Source organism: Peromyscus eremicus, chromosome 3, assembly GCF_949786415.1.
Source record: "Peromyscus eremicus chromosome 3, PerEre_H2_v1, whole genome shotgun sequence".
Taxonomy (NCBI): Eukaryota; Metazoa; Chordata; class Mammalia; order Rodentia; family Cricetidae; genus Peromyscus; species Peromyscus eremicus.
In genome coordinates this window covers 84,597,712-84,616,877 of record NC_081418.1, presented here as the reverse complement: position 1 = coordinate 84,616,877, position 19,166 = coordinate 84,597,712, and the positions used below count along the sequence as shown (strand labels likewise).

Below are 19,166 nucleotides of genomic sequence, written 5' to 3'. Positions count from 1 at the left end.
CTAAGCCACCTCTCTAGTCCCTGCCAGTCTCTTTTTACTTTTTTAAAGGTAGGCTACTAGAAAATTTTAAATTACAGGTATGGCTCAGGTTCTTTCCACTGGAGAGCACCAAAACGGAAGGAAGGTAAAGTGGCAGCCAGGCCAGCCGATAAGTCCCAGCCGACTGAGATCATGATGGCAGAAAATGGCAAGCGAAGAGAAGGAAAGAGCAGAGGCCACTCTGTCCTCCTGCCGGAGTCTAGATAAAGAGAGGAAAACAGAAAAGCAGCGAGGAACACGAGGGAAGAGGAGAGCGCAGAGGCCGGAGAGAAGACAGCCAGGGAGGACACACTCGCTCCGTCTAACAGAAAGCAGACTCTGCTCGGTTAATATACCTAAGCCTGCCATCCGACCAAGCCGAGTGCGGCAGCACATGGCTGAGGTCCCAGCACTTGGAAGGGGAGGCAGGAGCCAAACTTCAAAGCCAGACTGGGGTTTATGAGCCCTTACCCGGAAACAAACAAACAAAAACTAAACTAAAAACATAATATATACATAAACAAATAATTTTAAAAGTGGCTACAACATTAAAAAGCGTAAGTATTATTCATAAAGTAGGCCTTTTAAATGCTGTTTGTTGAGCCAATCAAACTCAATCACACGATCTTAAATTATTATAATCCCGATGTTATTAAGTCTGAAGGGGAAAAAAAGAGTTTCCCGAGTTTAGGTGTTGGCTCATGACCCAAAAAATTTACTCTTGGGTATTTTTCCCTGCTGTAACTGTAAGTACAAAAATGCTTTGTATAGCTCATAAACTCAAGTAAGAAAAAGGCTTTTCCTAGAGGTAAACAGGAAGGTAGTGATTGGGGGGAGGTTTGGTTGCAGCAAGACGGGTGGAGACTAATCAAACTAGAGACACTCTTAACATCAAGAGGATCATGGAGCTCAGAGCTATGGCTCAGCCTGCCCTGTGCTCAGAACAGGAGAGCCTGGAGCCTGCCGGATGGCTCTTCCTGAGGCCATGTAGAGCAGGACCAAGCAGAAACTTATCCTACTGTAAAAACAACTCTAGCACCATCACCTGGAAACGGTTACCTTCATCATTGTTAATTCTAGGACTAGAAAAAAACAGCTTTGCCTGGGGATCACCCAAGTGAGTAATAAACCCATAACCCAGTAATCCCACTGCTCAGCACCGAGTCTCAGAAATGCACGCACGCTTTGTCAAAGCTAGGCACTAGAGCAGTTACAGCAGCACTCTCTGGGGCAGACAAACACTAGAGGCTGTCTCCACATTCAACAATTGGGTTGCAAGTGCACTAAACTCACCCCCACGACCACCATCAGCAGAGACAGCGAGCATGCTCTGACTATGGGCAGCACAGGGAGGCCTCTGTCACTTAGTGCTTTCAAAAGGAGACACACACTGTAGGTTTCCATTTATGCACGGTGTGGGAGAAGGAAGGCAGGCCAGGGTTAGTGCCGAGAGGCAGCGACTGCACACAGCCCAGGTCCTGGTTCTGTTCTGTTCCCTGATCTAAAGGTGGCACATGTTCAGTACGGAAATTTGTTCGGTAATTCAGTCTATCTTCCCCAAACCTACACGTTTCTAAAATGTGGTCCTAAGAGAACAGTTAGTTCTCTCCTTCCACTGGGTAGGTTCTAAGATTTCACTCAGATCATTGGGCAGCAAGCACCTCAGCCCGCTGAGCCATCTCACTGGCTTTATGTATGTGTGTGCTTGCGTGTGTGTGTGTGTGTGTGTGTGTGTGTGTGTGTGTGTGTGTGTATATATATATATATATATATATATATATATATATATATCTCAAGATGGGGTCTGTATACCCCAGCTGACCTTGAACTCTTGATCCTCCTGCCCAAGTGCTGAGATTAACAAGCCTGCACACCACATGCAGCTGCAAGAACCTATACTTTATCTGAACAGGAGCAAAGCTCGTTTGGTGTAAGCTAGTATCACCCATGAGCCCTTCAAAGTTCATTTTCCCCTCCCTCCTCCTTCACATACCCCACTTGTTCCCTCTATGGGAGTGCCTGAGATGGGTTTTTCTTCCAGGACAGCCCTTGGAACACCATCCATACTTCCGGCTCCCTCCCACACTGGGCCTGTGAGTCACACCCCCTCCAGTGGATGCCTCTGCAAACTTATGCCACCCACACCGATCCGGTCCATGCTTCTCCATCCTCAGCAGCTGTCATGTATATTCCTAGCTGTTTCTATGCCAAACTTTCCCAGCTAGACAAGCAATGCTGAGCATGCCCTTGGAGAGTGATCACCATCCTCCTCCTGCTTCCACAGGCAGCCCTCCTCTGAAGCTAGAAAGGTGTGCAGGGTGACTCTTTCTACTTCCCACATGTCTTCGTTAGGGATTCTGTTGCTGCAACACCGTGACCAAAAGCAACTGGGAAGAAGTGTTTCATTTCAGCTTACAGTTCCACATCACAGTCTATCATGGGGGGGGGGGGCGAGGAATCAGGGCAGGAACCAACCTGCAGGCAGGAGCTGATGCGGAGGCCATGGAGGGATGCTGCTTACTGGCTTGCTTCACAGCTTGCTCAGCCTGCTTTCTTATACAACCCAGGACCACCTGCCCAGGGGTAGCACCACCCACAGTGAGCTGGGCCCTCTCCCATTAGTCACTAATTAAGAAAATGTCTCACAGGCTTGCCTAGAGGACAATGTGTGTGTGGGGGAAGCATCTTTTTCAATTGATGTTCTCACTTCCGAAATGACTCCAGCTTGTAACAAGTTGACATTAAAAACTACCTAGCACACCATTAATGTCCCAAGAGACAGCCGCTAACTCTTCACTGCTTCGGCCAGCCCAGTAAGGGGCAGAAGAAGTAGAGGAGGCACGCACGGCAGAGAGCAAGTGTTCTTGAGCAGCTCCCTAACCATTCACCACTTAACCTATTTTGATGACATGGGACAATTAGCAATGTATGTCACACCAAGTGACTTTTCAGAGTTCGGGAGCTTTTAGAATTTCCTGCCAGCCCCCAGCACTCTGTCTTCCAGAAGCCTCGTCACTCCTCATCTTACCCTGTTGAAGTCAGGCATGTCGGCACAGGCCTGTAATCCCAGCACTTCGGCTGCACAGTGAATTCAAGGCCAACCTGAGCTACATGATACCGGGTGTCAAAACCCAAACCAAACCAACCAAACAAACAAACCAACAAACCAGCCACTAACCCCCCCCATCATCTCCTTCATTTCTTTCAAGTCTCAAGGATACATTATCAACACTAACCAGAACCTCCACCTTACAGAAATGGCACCAACCGCTCGGCAGACATGGGTGTCAAGGACTCGGCATTCTGACTGCAGTGCTCTGGAAGTCTGTATTAATTCTCTCTGTCCAAACACTTGGAAGCAGATGATTCCCAGCTCCGCAACTAGAAATGTTAGCCACCCCTCCGAGCTGTTGGGATATGGAATTACACAAATGAAACCAAAATCTGTCCTGTCTGGTCCTTTCATTCAACACACATAGATCCCTCTTGCCAGCTCCAGCATGTGTGTGTATCTGCAGGTAGAAGAGGATTTAGTCATAAACCAAGGGAAGGTTTGGCTAGACACCAGAGGGCAGAAGATGAGAGCGAGTCTCCTTCCTTTGTGAGTCTAAAACCCAACACAGCCCTTGGCTGAAGGAACCTGCAACCCATCAGTTCCAGAAAAAGCATAACACATAAAGCCGATTTCCCCCCTTTTAAGTAAATGACACCTAATTTTGCAAAGGCCGTATGTATGAATTAAGATGGAGCGGTATAAAATTTTCATTTCCAAGTCAGTTAATGATTCTGCAGAGTTCTCTTCGATAATAGATTTATTTTAAATGGTTAGAACCACAAATCCAGTGGCCTGGAGAGACAGACCTCAGCCAACATTAGGTTAAGCTTTCCAGTACAGAGCAGGAGAGCAAGCCCCCGACAGGAGAATCAGTGTCTGCCAAGGTCATCCAGCTGGTGTGGGGTAGGGGCAGGAGTTCGCTTCTATTCACTTGGGTCCTACCAAATGTTCTCTTAAAAAAACAAAAAACAAAACAACAAAACAAAAACAAAATAAACAAACAAAACAGCACACAAAGAACGCACCCCCTTGTCAGGTTTAAAATTTCCAAGGAACCAAAAAGGTCGCCCCAACGTATCTTCTCCGCGGGACTGGCCGCAGAGGGGGCGGGGAAGGTCACCAGGGAATTTTTACCAGCAGAAATCTACCCGCTTGCATGCACTGGGAAGGTTCGGGAGTCACGAGTGACCCTGTAGAGGGTTCCCCAAGCCAGTCACGGGGGCACTGAGTCAGTTCGGCTCTGCTGGCTCAGAAGGTTCCAGCAATGAATTAAAAACCCCCGAAGCAAGCGGCGTGGATAAGGGCCACCCCGGCTGGACCTGCCACGCAAGTCAGGTCGTCCTTACCCGCTGCGCCGCTCCCACACCTGCGCCGGCCGCGGGGGCACCGATCTAAGCGACCCGGGGCCGCGACCCTCCGCCCGCGTCCCCCTGTAGGCGCGTCCGGCGTCGCAGGGCTGGGGAGGAGTCGCTGGGCCCGGGGTATGAGTGGGCAAAGGCGGACCGCCTCTGCCTGGGTTGCCGGTGTCGGCTATGCCGACTGGGGGCTGCGCCACGTACCTCCGCAGGCAGGTGCCGCTGCTTGGCTTCGCGGCTTTTGAGGCCGCCGCTCCGCGCCGCCCGCCGCCTCCGTTCGCATGCTAGGGAGGGAGCGCTGGCTAGCCGCCAGCCACGGGCCCCGCGCCCCAGCCCGCCCCCGGCGCCGCGCTCGCGCCCATTCAGCCCCGGACCGTCCGCTCCCCGGCGCGGATGCGGAGAGGGGGGCGGGGTCGAGCGTCACGAGGACTTGAGAGGCCAATCACAGCGCGCGGGGCCTCGCCGCGGCCCCGCCTCCAAGCGAGCAGCCCCCCTCCGCCCAGTAGAGCGTGGGGGAGCAGGGCGCCTCCAGCCGGGATGCAGCTTGGGCGCCAGGCGGCCAGGGACACGGGTTCCCCGCGCCTGGGGCTCTCTCCAACTGTCTCTAGGCTTGTCTGTGATTAGATGGTGGAAGGCGCCCCGGGAACCAAAGGTGGCTTTGGAACCGTTGTGGGCTTTTGGCTGAGCATCCAGTTAGGAATCGGGGAGCCAGGGGATGAAGGGGCTTGACGTAGTCACGTGCTTTATTCGCCAGCTGCCCTCTGATCTTTAGACAGTTACTGGTCCTCGGTCCCTGAGTCCCTCGAGGCAAGCACCAGGACAGACTAAATCAGTGGTTCTCAAACAGGGGTTCCTAAGACCATCGGAAAACACAGATATTTGCATTGCTATTCATAAGCAGTATCAAAATTATAGTTATGAAGTAGCAATGAAAAGAATTTTATGGTTGGGGGGTTACCACAACATAAGGAACTATTTTAAAGGGCTGTAGCCTTAGGAAGGTTGAGAGCTACTGGGCTAGATGGAAGTGTCTTGAGCCCTGCCAGGACTGCCTTATATTGTACCTAGTGTCACAGTGCTAGTTACCCAAGCCGACCTAGTTTTAACAGAAGGGGGAACTGAGGTCCAGGTTGAGGTGGAGCTTTTAAGTCACTGGAGGCATTTAGTGGCAGAACAAGATCAGAACCTGGGCTTGGAGCACTCAAATCTGAAAACTACTGATCTCCTCGCCTCCCATACCTTATTCTGGAAAGAACTACCATGCAATTCTTAAAAACACATATAGTAAATCTCAAATTTGGGGCGTTAAAGACTCTTAAAACTGGACTGGATCTCCCTTTTAGGATATTTCTTCCCATGATCCTCTAGAAAAGCCTACAGGAATGGGATCCAAACCACAAAGTAAATGATACTATAATGAAGCCAAGCTCTTCTGAGGATGTAGACCCTTTGTTAGTGCATGTGTACGGGGGAAATGCCCTGGAGCCGTAGTTTATGTCATGTTGGCACAGCTTGCCTTCCGCCTGGAGAATATTTAACCACAAAGGGGCATTCTGACAGTCTGGAGACACATCTTCCAAGATACAGCTTCAGTGTTCTTGGTTACTGCAGCTCAAACTCCTTTCTGAGGCTGCTCATGGTCCCATGATAATTCTTACGGCTGTGTGTCAGCTGTGAAAGCTGAAGCTTTGTAGTGAAAGCTAGGGCCAGGGTTTTACAACAGCATGTGATGCTGTACAAACAGGAAGAGGACTTGGGCTAGCTTTTAGAACCCCTTTCTCCCAGCTCCCTCAGGCACGGTGTCTATCTTTTACCAAACAATACCTCTCTCATTTTGAAGAGCAAGATCCAAGACCCCGAGCCAAGAGCCCTATCATTTTTTCCTTTTCAACAGCTCGAACAGAGCAGCAGGTTTGGGCACATCTTTGTTTTTTCCCCAGGGTGGAGAGCAGGGCAGGGATGTGGGGGTTAGGGTCGAAGGGAGGCAATGCTATCTGGGTAGTCAATGCCAAGAATAAAAACATAGGAAAGAATAGGGTGGGTGGATTCTGCTTTTATTAGAAATAATAATAATAAATCTGGATGATTTTAAAGTGGACACTGGGAATATTCTAGAAGGGGAAAAATGGAAGAAAGCTTGACATGGGACAGTCTAAAGCCAGTGGGTTGGCCAAGGCTGGTCAGACAGAGCAGCTGCCTGGAATGGCGACAGCTTTAAGAGGATGTGGAGCACCTGCCTCACTCTCTTTATACTGGAGACCAGCCTGGGGCCTGCCTACATGCTCCAAAGATCCGCTGTCTCCCTGCATGGAGCCCCACCCTGTTAGCAATAATGACTGCCTGGGAGCTGGAAGTACCCTGACTTGCAGGGGTAGGTCTAAGTTGGGGGTGGCGAAGAATAAGATGTGAAGTCTGCCTGCTGTCTTAACCTCACAGGACATCTGTTTAAGCATTCAGCTCATTCACCTGGTTCACACTTAATGAAGATAAGATCTGCCCCCAAAACCCCCAAATAATACACCAGAATCAGTCACTAGATCTCAAAGGTTTACCGGCTGGCCTCAGAGAAACTTCCGGACTCTGATTAGCATATGGTAGGACTACTAATAAATCAAGGACAGCAACTTCAATTGCGTATTTATTTTTTTCAGCACTGGAGATCAAATCCAGGGCCTTATGCTGACTAGACCAGCACTATGCTGACTGACCAGCACCTGCCACTGAGCTATACCTCCAGGTCTATGTTTATTACTTTTAATGAAGTAATGCATATTCTTTTGGTTTGGAGGGAAGGTGTTGTTGTTTAGATTTGTTTTTAAACAGGGTCTCACACGGCTGGCCTGGAACTTCGAAGTAAACTAGAAGAGTTAACTCACAGAGCTCTGCTTGCCTCTGCCTCCTGAGGCCGAGGCTTAAGTTATATGCCACCAAACCTGATGTAATAAATATTTTTAATCTCTTCAGTTTTAATTTCTGATTGTGCAACCAGCATGAGGTAAATCTATATTTAAAAGGTTGTGGGTTTTTTGTTTTTTGTTTGGCAGCTGCAGTAATTTCTAGAAATAGAAAGGATTCTATCACTGGCCACAGGAACCAGAATTACTTAAAGGAAATCTCCAGAAATGCTTCCATTTCCTGCTAGCTGTGAGTAGCCTCAGAAGACGTGGAAAACATAGCCAGCCACTTGGATTGGAAGAGCAGACCTGAGAAGAAAGTAGTGCTGTGGGAACACAGAGTACAAAGATTAGAAGAAAAACGTTTCCTTTTTGACATTTTTGAGTTACTGGATTAAAGCAGTTCAGAAGCCCTCCCTGCCTCCATACATTCCAGTTAGATGAGGCTTTGGGCTCCTCTGTGGATTGAACTAACCACCTTCAAGCCCTCCAAGTGATACTGTGAGTACTTATTTGTGCATGTTTTGAACTCAACAAGTACCCAAGACCTCAGCTCATTCTCCTAGAATTCCTTCATTCTGCCGTTGTTCATATGCTGTCAGTCAGCTCTGGAATGAGCCGGGAAGGTGAGAGGAAAGGGACCGAGAACAGAAATGGGGGTCAGAACAGTGGCATATAGGCCTGATAGCGACACTGTCTCTGTTAACCCTGACTGGCCTGGAACTCACTGTGCAGCCCAGGCAGAGGGAAAGCAGGGGCAGAAGGTGCCTCAAACTCTTGGCAATACTCCTGCCTCAAGCTCCCTGGGTGCTAGATTATAGGATCTGAACCACTATAACCAGCATATAACATTTTTTAATTCTCTTTGGCTTTTCTGTATTTTTATTTTACATAAGCACACATTGCTTTTACTGGGAGGAACAAATCAAACATATAGCATTACTTAAAAAAAAAACAAACCAACCAAGGGCACAGCTTCAGATTAGATTGGGATAGGACAAGGAACTCTCAGGTTACATGTTAGCAGGGAAGAAAGATCTTCTCTGTGGTACAGATGGGCCCAGAAAACAAACTCCTTTCACTCGCAGCTTTGCCAAGATTCCAGCCATGAACAGGAATGCTCCAGGGATAAGAATCATTAATTATGCCTGAATGAAATCAGCTGGATATTTGCAGTTAAAAAAAATAAACACATACACAAAAAACAAAGCAAACAAAAAAACTCCACAAAAACAGAACCATGGAGGAAACCAATGTGAAGACTGTGTATTAATACTAGAAAAAGACTTAAGGAGGGTTCTTATGATGAGGAGAGAGGGATAAGAAAATATTAGATAGAAAGCTAGTGAAGAGGAGAAAGACAGAAAACACAGGATAGCTCCGGGAGGACCTGGGTCAATACTCAACGGCCTTTTCTGTTTATTCAAAAGGGCTTTTTATAACAATGCCAGGGGAGGGCAAAAGGACCTCCCCCTTGCTAGATCAAAGCACATTGCACAGCCAAGTGTAGACCCTTCCAAACACTGGTAACCATGTCTGTGAGCCAATCATCCCCTTATGCAGCCCTGCTGGATAAAGCAAGCTCAGATTCTCGGACCCTGAGTAAGTTCTCACTAGGTAAACCTCTGTGAGTCTCTACATATATATTAAATGATACATTTTTAAAAAAGAAGTCATTGGGCATGTAGTTCAGTTGCTAGAATACTTGCCTAGGATGTATGAAGCTGTGACTTCAACCCCAGTATGACATAAAGTAAGTCATGGTGGTACATACCTACCATCCCATCCTTCAGTACGTAGGGACATCAGGGTCAACTGAAGATCATTTTTGGCTACATATTGAGTTCAAGCCAGCCTGAGATAGACAGTATCCTGTCTAAAGTAAATAAATAAAGAGGATCTGCTGGTGTGGCCCACACCTTTAATTGCATCACTGAGGAGGCAGAGGCGGGCAGATCTCTATGAGTTCAAGGTCAGCCTGGTCTACATAGTCACTCTGTCTCAAAAACAACAAAAAAGACAAACAGACACAGATTGCATGCAGCTAAGTTTGTAGCTAAAACTCAGAAGAGACTGGGAAATAAAATTAAACACTTGTGAGTGTCAGGGCTCTTGAATCATGAGTCATCTTTTATTCCCTTCAAAAAACATTCTATTTAATGTTGTTACCATGTTGTTTTTACAATAAATAAAAGCTTGGAGAGTCACTGGACAATTCACTGAGGTCTCAGGCTTCTCCAGATGGCCCGTTTCTTTTGCCGGCCAAATGGCTCTCTTCCCACAACCAGGACAGAGGCAGGGCTTCCCCTGAGTCAGGCACTTCAAAGCTGTTAGAACTGTCTCTGGTGTGACCATTCTGTAGGGAGGCAGAGAGGCAGAGGGAAGAGGGGACAGAACACACCTCAGCCCTGACTGACCGGGTGTGTGATGTAGGGGTGGAAGGAATTCCTTACCCTCTGAGTCTACCTTATCCAGCATCCGAGGCTAGGCTCACTTCACTGAAGCCCGGCTTTATGGTGTGATTGATCCCAACTGACTTCCCCTTCCCTTCCTCAGGCCCCTAGGGGTTGAGTTCTGTGGCAGACAACACAAGCACTGTCTGTTGCCCTGGAGCACAAAAGAAGTTGGTCCCTTGAGGTTTTTCTAGGAATGTTTCCCGTGAGCCAGATAAAGTCAGGGAAAGAACTTGCAATAAAAGAGCATGGAAAGCTGCCAGTGGGCAGAGGGAGGCCCTGGTGGAGGAAATGCCCCACATGGACCCAATCCACTGGCAAGTGTGGGACCAACAGGGTTAGATTCAGGCACATTCAGACAGGTCTTAAAGCCCTCTGTCCGCCTTCCCTCACCTGTGTATTTACACACTCCTTGTAGAGAGCCTGTTGTGTGCCAACAGTGTGCAAAGTCCATTCACGCCTTCGGTCAGTCTGTCCTCATGACTCTTTTGAGACACAGCCTTTTTATTAATTATCATTAAATTTTTTAAAATTTATTTTACGTACCAACCGCAGTCTCCCCTCCCTCCTCTCCTCCCACTCCTCCACCCACCTCCTTTCTGCCCTCCCCCATCCATTCCCCAGAAAGGGTAGGGCCTCCCATGGAGTCAACAACCATGTCATATCAAGTTGAGGCAGGACTAAGCTCCTCCCCCTGCATCAAGGCTAAGTGAGGCATCCTACCATAGCAAATAGGTTCCAAAAATCTAGCTCATGAACCAGGGATAGGTCCTGATCTCACTGCTAGAGGCAAACAGACCAAGCTACACAGCTGTCACCCACATGCAGAGGGCATAGGTCGGTCCCATCAGGCTCCCTAGCTGTCTGTCTACAGTCCGTGAGCTCCCACGAGCTCGGGTCAGCTGTCTCTGTAGGTTTCCTGTCATGATCTTGACACCCCCCCCCCCCCCCCGGCTGGTACAATTCCTCTTCCCTCTTTTCAACTGGGTTTCCAGAGCTCGGCCCAGTGCTTGGTTGGAGGCACAACCTTCTTGTCCCCATATTTCAGAGAATTTAGGGCAATGAAAGAAAATGCTGTGTTTACCTGCTTAAGAAGTAGTAAAGTCAAGATTTGAAACTCGCGTGCTGCGAAGCTGGCTCAATTGGCCAAGTGTTGCCACAACACAAGCATTGAGGGTCAGAGTTGAGTTTGCAGTGCTCATGTGAAAAGGCCAAACCTGGTAATGAAATTCCACTGACCGGGAAGAGAGACAGGTGGGTCCTAAGGCTCATTTTTCAGCCAGCTAAACCTAACAGGTGAGTCCCAATTCACAATGAGAGAATGCATCCAAAAAAAGGTGGTGGCCAGGCATATGGTGGTGCACACTTAATCCCAGCACTCAAGCAGAGGCAAGTGGGTCTCTGGGAGTTCGAGACCAGCCTGGGCTATTAGACTCAGAAAGCTTGTTTCAAAAAAAACAAAACAAACAAAAAACAAGGTGGATAGCTCCCGGAATAATGCCTGAAGTTGACCCCTGTGTGCATGCCCACATGCCCACACAGAGCTACATACAACCTGCACACCTATACAGATTTGAAACCATAAGGTCAGACTTCACAGCCTTTCTGAGTCACAGTCCTGAAGGACTGAATCGCCTAACTAAAGAGAAAGACATTGTCAAGCAAGCAAACAACAAGCCACACTAACAAAGAGCCACAGTGACAACTGAGGTCTGAAGGGAGACGGCTAAGAGCATAGGGACACCTCTTGGACTGTTAGGGACTAATGTGCCATCCCAGTGTGACATCAGTCCGAGCACTTAGAGATGAAGGGAAGATCTTTACTAGCACTTGTCCAGTTCTGCCCAATGCCCAAGGAAGAGCCAGCCTCAACAGAAGACTTTACTACTTAGACATACATTCCTGAGGCTTCTGCATTCCATACACACTGTCATCATTTTGGGTCCCTGCCCCAGGTTACATTTTGAACAACTCAGAGACAGGAGACTGTAAGTCTGGCCACTTGGGCAGATGGGACAGTGTTGAAGAGGCAAGTCCCATGCTCAATTCCACTGAGCTCTATACAGGGGAAGTCTGTGCATGCTCAGGTACTGACTACTAAATGCTACAGCTGTACGCATACTAAAGGACCTGTGGGCAAGCTTGCAGCTAAGCCATCCATAAGGCAGCTCCATGACTCCTGGAGTAGTGGTTGTCCAGAGCCAGAAGTAAAGGCAAACAGTACCAAGATATCAACTATAATCAAGGAGCAGATCCCTTGACCTACTTTCCTGGCACTAGACAGGGCTAGAGGTTAACATGAGTCATCCAGTCAACTGCATAGACCATATTTAGCAAACTGTATTTAGCAATAAGAACTCACTGATGTCCATTATATGGACATCTGTGAGACCTACGTGGATGGCAGATGCCCCATCAAGAATGGAGGCTGAGAGCGAGGAAGAAAGGAATTAGAAATGAAAACAAAACAACAACCAAACCTTCAATCACAAAGACAAAATGTCATCATCCTCCATGACCATATTACTTGGATCAACAATGGTTAAAAATGACAGGTATAGAAACACAGGCTGATGACTTATCTGCTTACTTCCCTAACTGATGGACAGATCTAGGAAACAGTCCATAAAGGGATCTTCCCTGCCAACCACATTGGTTTGTCTGTATCCCATGTGGGACCTGCTATCGAAACAAGGACCATGAGGCAGGTTGTAGGTACCATGAAGCTTGAGTTGGCTCAGTATTGTGAGGCCGCTGCTTTGGCCAAGCGTGCTCCTGATCTTGCTGCTGCTGCTGCTGCTGCTGCTGCTGCTGCTGCTGCTGCTGCACTCAGCAACTCAAACTGTGCTGTGCGTCTGACTGTGCTGCTAAAACGTGTTTTCCTGTGGTTACTGAAGCACAGGCAGCTGCTATCTCGATGACTGTAAGGGGGTGTCTTGATTAACTGGAGCCCTGTAAGATCATAATGTTGGAGAATGTTCTCCTGTCCCACGTTATCAGCCAGCACCAGTCCTTAGTGAGCAACAGCAGGGCTGATGGGACAAATCACCGAAGACTCCGATGCAAAGCTGAGAGAGATTGCAACGAGCTTCTTGGCTGGATTTGAAGCATAACCACCACCACCACCCCCACCACCTCCCCCACCACCCCCCCCACCCCCCCACCCCCCCCACCCCCCCACCCCCCCACCCCCCCGCCGCCCCAGCCACAGCAGACACCGCTTTCGTTTGTCACTTCTTCTAGTGAGATTGGTCTCAGAGGCTAGAGAGTCAGCTCAGCACCTAAGAGCACTGTCTGGCTCCTCTTCAGGAGGACCCAGATTCAAGTCCAGAACCCAGATGGTGCTCACAATGGCCTGTTAACTCAGTCCCCGGGGATCCGATGCCCTCTTCTGGCTTCTGTAGGCACTGCACACATGTGGTGCACAGGTACACATGCAGGGAAAACACTCATACACATACAATAAATAATAGTTACAAAAATACCTTCCATTTGTAAAAGATTACTCTCAAATGCCTGATATACAGAAATTACATAATAAAAAGTTTCATATTGTGAAAAATAAACAATTGAAATATAATATTGTTAAAAAATATAAAAATAAGGGCAGCCTCTCTGAAGATAGCCTGTGACTCCTTCTGGTCACCAACCCCCCCCTTACTCTGACATCACTCTTCTGTCCCCTCATAGGTTAGTTTATCCTAAGGTCAGACTCGGTTTGTGGTGCTTGTCTAGGATGCTGAATGAAGCTTATATTGGTTTATTATTCTATTTACTTATTGTATTTTTATATTTATTATATGAAATGTTTGTTATATTTATATTCTTTCTTGCCTTTTTTCATTGCTGGCGATTGAACTCAGGGCCTTGCACATTCTAGGCAAGCGCTCTACCACTGAACTGCACTCTATTCATCTTCGCGGCCGCAGAGTATGAGTGTATCACGATCCTTTTCAAAATCCCATCGGTAGGCATTTGAGTTGTTTTGAGGCGATCACAAATAATGCTACTATGAATGTTCTTGCTCCAGTCTTTGGTGGTTTTGCCAGCTCAACACAATCCTAATCACGTGGGGCGAGGTACTGAGACAATACCTCTCAATGAGGTACTGTCTAGATGAGGCTGGCCTGTGAGGAATTTTCTTAATTGGGTTAACTGACATGGGAAAGACCCACCTTGAATGTGGGCAGCATTATTTCACGACAGCTCCTGGACCGAATAAGGAGTCCATTGAGCATTAAGCATGCATGAATACATTCTATTTTTGCTCTTGACTGTAGATATCTTCAAGATCCTGCCATCGGACTTCTCCATGAAGATGGACTGTAGCCTGGAACTGTGAGCTAAAATAAACCCTGCGGTGGGGGGGGGGGGGCTGGGGGGAGTAGGTGGGTGATCAGGGAATTTTATCACCAGCAACACAACGGCAACTAGGGTAGTGGCCTGTGCTGCTTTTGGCCTTCAAGAGTAAGAATAGTCTCCCTCTTGTGTACCTGTATTGGAGTGACTGAAAATCCCATGATCATCTCACTAGATGACTTGTAGTGTGACTTCCCTGAAATCAGCTCGTTTGAACACACTGAAAACAAAAACCGGTCCCTGACATTTGTCATATACTCAGCACAGCTACATGGAGACTCTCAGCAGAATCGCAGAACTGGAGAATCTTTCATACCTTGTAGCCTAGAATTCCCCAAAGTCTAGACTCCCAAGGGCGTCGCAGTCATTTCCACCCTATCCTCAAACCACTCAGTCCCTTACTTAGTTAATGTTTTTTCTTCAAAGTGCCTAACCTGTTATCATTCAAATATCTGCTCTAAGGCCAGCAAACTAGCTCAGCAGGAGCGGGTGCTTGGCACCAAGGCTGAAGACCTGAGTTTGATCCTAGAAACTCACATGGTAGGAGGAGAGAACAAACTTCCCTGGCAAGTTGTCCTCTGACCTCCACACACACTGAGGCAAGCATGTGCACACGAATAAACACACATACTCTCTCTCTCTCTCTCAAATACATGCACACATGCACACACTGAGATGAGCACATGCATGAACATAAACACACACACACACTCACAAATTAAAAAAAAAATTTTTTAAAATCTGCTTTAGTCTTATCCTAATCAATAACAGTAGGAAACTTATACTTTACTATGCTACATACAGTCTTTTTATTGTATAAGAAAACAAACATATAATTGGCTATTCAAATTAAATTGTCAGCCTGTGTGAGAGAATCCCCACAGGCCCCTTCTGGTCCATGCCCTGCCCTGCTCTGTCTGGGAAGAGGAGGTCAACACACAGACAGACGGTCTCGAACAGCTAGTTGCTCTGTCCTTTGGATTTGGGCCATGCAGTTGAGGCCCAGTAAAATAGCTGTAGTTTGGGGAATTCCTGACCACTGCCTCCACCCTTCCTTGCCTCCATCAGAAGTGGCTGCATTCTCTAGCCAAGGCAGCCCCTCTCTTACAGCTAACAGTTCCCAGTCTCTGCTCCTTCAAGTCCAAGTGATAAGGATAAGGATTTCCAGCTACTGGAACTCCCAAGCAAGCTCCCTATCGCTTGCTGACTCCCTAAGCGCCAGTCCCTTTACTAAACCCACCGGACTTCCTGCTTCCATGGGGCCACCTGTCTTCTGCTGGGAGGAATTACTAACAACAACAACAACAACAACAACAACAACAACAAAATACCACCAAGTATTTTATGCATTCTTTGCACCTATGTAGATCTTAGCAAAGTCTGGGGAGGAAGTTTATCCAAGATCTCTCTGCCTGTGAGACCCAGGGCTAGGACCTCCCTCCCTGGTCAAGTATTCCTCACTGTAGATGCTACCCTAAGGTCGGTTTGTTGTTGTTTTGTTTCGTTTGTGTCTCACTCCCTAGTAGCCCAGGCTGCCCTCCAGAGTGCTGGGACTGCACAAGTCAATCTGGCCAGTTCGAGTTCCATGAGACAAAGTCCGTTTACTAACCTCTCTCTTATGCTTCCCATCCCTGTCCTAATCCAGGTCTGCTGGTGCCAGCTGTGACTGTGCTAATGGCCTGTCTCCAAGACCCCTGGATGTCACGCATGTGCCTCACGAATTTTCTCTGACTCATCTGATGTCCCCTCTCCTTTGATTCCAGTGAAGGTCCAAAGCCCAACGCAGCACCTTTTCCTCGATAAGCCGGCCTCTTACTTTTCCCTCTCTGCAGAAGTGCCCACTGCCTCTGCATCCTCTGTAACTCTAATTTAGCCCTGGCTGGAATGGCAGCTGCTTGTATTTTCTTGACTTTATCATGAATCCTCTGATCACACCAAATTCCTTTCCATATCATCAGTTCAGCCCAAGGCTGACTTCAGGAGCCCTCACTGTGTTACTTTGGAGGCGCTTCATTCTTTTTTCCTTTTTTTTTTTTTTCCAGGTTTCTCTGTGTAGTTTTGTGCCTTTCCTGGAACTCACTTTGTAGACCAGGCTGGCCTCAAACTCACAGAGATCCACCTGCCTCTGCCTCTTGAGTGCTGGGATTAAAGGCGTGCGCCACCACCACCCAGCGGCGCTTCATTCTTTAACCCATTGAGATAAGAGCAACTAGGCCTGGTGACACAGGCCTACAACCCCAGCCACTCAGAAGCCCGAGGAAGGAGGTTCAAAGGTTCAAAGCCTGCCTGCTCAACTTAGCAAGACCGTATCTCAAAACAAAAAAATTTAAGGTGGGAGTGAGGTTGGCTGGGAACGTGGGTCACACTAGTAGAGTGCCCGTCTAGTATCTCATATGCACAAGGCCCTAGGACTGTCCTCCTTGCCCCTCCACCAAATCAGAACATGAAAGATATTTGAATTAGCCACAGATGTGTTGTGGACTATCACTTTAACTAGGCAAAGATGTGTTACATTTGTTTATGTTGCATTTGTTTAATTATGTAAAAATGTGTTACATTTGTTTCACCTTGCCTGCCTAAGGCACCTGATTGGTCTCATAAAAAGCTGAACTGGCCAATAGCTGGGCAGAAGAGAATAAATAGGAGGAGGAAGCTAGGTTCAAGGGAGAAAAGAAGAAGAGAACAAGGGAGAGGGAGAAGGACGTGCCTGGGGCCAGAAGCCAGGCAGCCATGGAGACAGCAGGAAAGTAAGATATACAGAAAAAAGAAAGAAAGAAAGAAAGAGAGAGAGAGAGAGAGAGAGAGAGAGAGAGAGAGAGAGAGAGAGAAGGAAGGAAGGAAGGAAGGAAGGAAGGAAGGAAGGAAGGAAGGAAGGAAGGAAGGAAGGAAGGAAGTCCTGAGGCAAAACATGGGTGAAGAGAAACAGGTTAAGTTATAAGAGCTCGTGGGACGAGCATAAGGCCAAACATTCATAACCAATGAAAAGCCTCCCTGTCATGATTTGGGAGCTGGTTGGTGGCCCAAAAGACTGTTATGACACAAACCAATGCCCATCCTGGTAACGTTTTGTTTTCATTTTTGTTGTTTTTTGAGACAGCATCTCAAGAGATAGTTTTGGTGATCTGAAATTTACCATGTAGACAAAACTGGCTTTGATTTTATGGCAATCCCCCTGCCTCTGCCTCCCAAATCCTGGGATTACAGTCATGTTTCATCACCCCAACTCAACAATGTGTGTGTGTGTGTGTGTGTGTGTGTGTGTGTGTGTGTGTGTGCATTATATATGTGCAGGCGTACCTGTGATCGTGGGTGCCATGTACATCAGAAGCCAGAGACCAACCTCAAATACTGTTGCTCAGGTGCTGCTCACCTTGTGGTGGTGGTGTTGAGAAAGGCCTTTCACTGACCTGAAACCGGCCAAAGGCTAGGTTGGCTGGCCAGTGAGTCCCAGGGATCTTCTTATCTCTGCCTCGGATTTCTGGGATTACAAATGTGTGCCACTATACCTAACTTCTTTTCACACGGGTTCTGGTGATGAAACTCCGGTCCTCGTGCACTGACTGAACCGTCCCTCCGGCACCAATTCTTATTTTTTAATTACAGCATATGCCATGGTCCAAGTCCAGGACAGGGCAGGTCTAGGTTTCCCCAAGTCTCTCATTGGTCTCCAGAGAAGCCATGACGCAGTCCAACTCCTCCAGCTGTGATAAGATTAGTGGCGACCTGTATCATCTCTAATGACTTGTAAACTGTTAAGGAGCTGTGCTAGCTTGCTTACAGCATGATCAAAAGCAACTTGGGTAAGCCCCTGGAGCCACATGAGGCCAGGCCCCTCCCCCAGGACCTCCAACTGCCAGGTTCCACCCACAGAACACTCTAACTGCCCTAACTACTGGACCCTGTCCTCACCCTACAGAGTAAAAAGCCCAAGCTCAGGGCTTGAAATCCCACCAATCTCCACCCTGGAAAGCTCCACCCTGAAAAGTCCCACCACCTTCCCAAGAAACTCTGCATAAGCCCTCTATCCTGTTCAGTTTGCTGCTGTTTCTCACCGGGCCAGAGGCAGCCACCCTCCTGGTTTTTTTCCCTCTCAATAAATCTCTTGTGTGAGGTTTGTTGTGCAGTGTGACGTTGTGGTATTCCTTGGCTCCCAGCTGCCAGGATAGCTTTCTATCTAAGCTGTAATGCTTACAACTTGGCGTGGGAGGGGAGGGCTTATTTGGCTTACACCTCTAGGTACCAGCTCATCACTGGGGGAAGTCAGGCTAGGAACTCAAGCAGGAGCAGAGCAGGAACCATGGAAGGCGGCTGCTTACTGGCTCGCTCTCCCAGGTCCTTCAGAGGGCCTATGAACTGGGATGAAATTACTACCCACTGTTCCTATTTTTCCCGTCTCACCCAGGGCTGACAGAAGTGGTGCTGTGTGACGAAACTTTTCCTGAGGAGATGCCACATATATCTATTCATCTCCAGATAAAGAATTCATGACACACCAAAGTACAGATCCCACCAAAGTCCAACTTGTGAACCACTGAGTTTTATTGGGGTGACTTACATGAATATGGGTGAGGGGTTACTTACAGGAGCAGAAATGACTCACAGATGGCTGCATCAGCAAAGCCCAGTGCACTACATTACCCCTTCCTTCCTGCCTCTGTGGGGTGGGGGTGGGGGTGGGGGGTGGGGGTGTGTTGAGGCAAGCACATCACTGTCTCCCCCAGTCCCGGAGCTTGGACAGTCTAGAAAGAAGATTGCTGTGCAAGGACTTGGTACTCTGTATCACTGATGTTATCATCCCCAAGGCCAAGGTCCCCAAGGTGCTGAAAGCCAGGGCTGCTTTGGTGCAGGAGCTGGGCACTTTCATAAATTCTTACTTGTTAGACTCTGGGACAGTTGTTCTGAGGGGCTAGGTTTGCAAGACACCGGCCATGCCATCAGTTCCCACAGTAAGTCACTGTCCAAACCACCCTGGGTATTGAGTCCCTCGGGTGTAAGCGGGAGACTATGCTCCAATGAAGCTCATGGAGGATGC

General features: G+C 48.0%; 1 protein-coding gene across 5 annotated transcripts in view; it reads right to left on the bottom strand.

Annotated features, from left to right (window-relative positions):
* St3gal5 (ST3 beta-galactoside alpha-2,3-sialyltransferase 5) overlaps positions 1-17,969 on the bottom strand; it is a 72,812-nt gene extending 54,843 nt beyond the window's left edge. Inside the window, exon 1 of one of the 5 annotated variants that reach the window (XM_059257969.1) lies at positions 17,432-17,969. In XM_059257969.1, the coding sequence (XP_059113952.1) occupies positions 17,432-17,456 (25 nt within the window). In that variant the 5' untranslated portion in view covers positions 17,457-17,969. Of the gene's footprint in view, positions 1-4,419; positions 4,580-4,632; positions 4,777-17,431 lie in introns of those variants that run through there. The other 4 variants (XM_059257971.1, XM_059257973.1, XM_059257968.1 and 1 more) reach the window with 4 other exon arrangements.
* Positions 17,970-19,166: the final 1,197 nt, after the last annotated feature.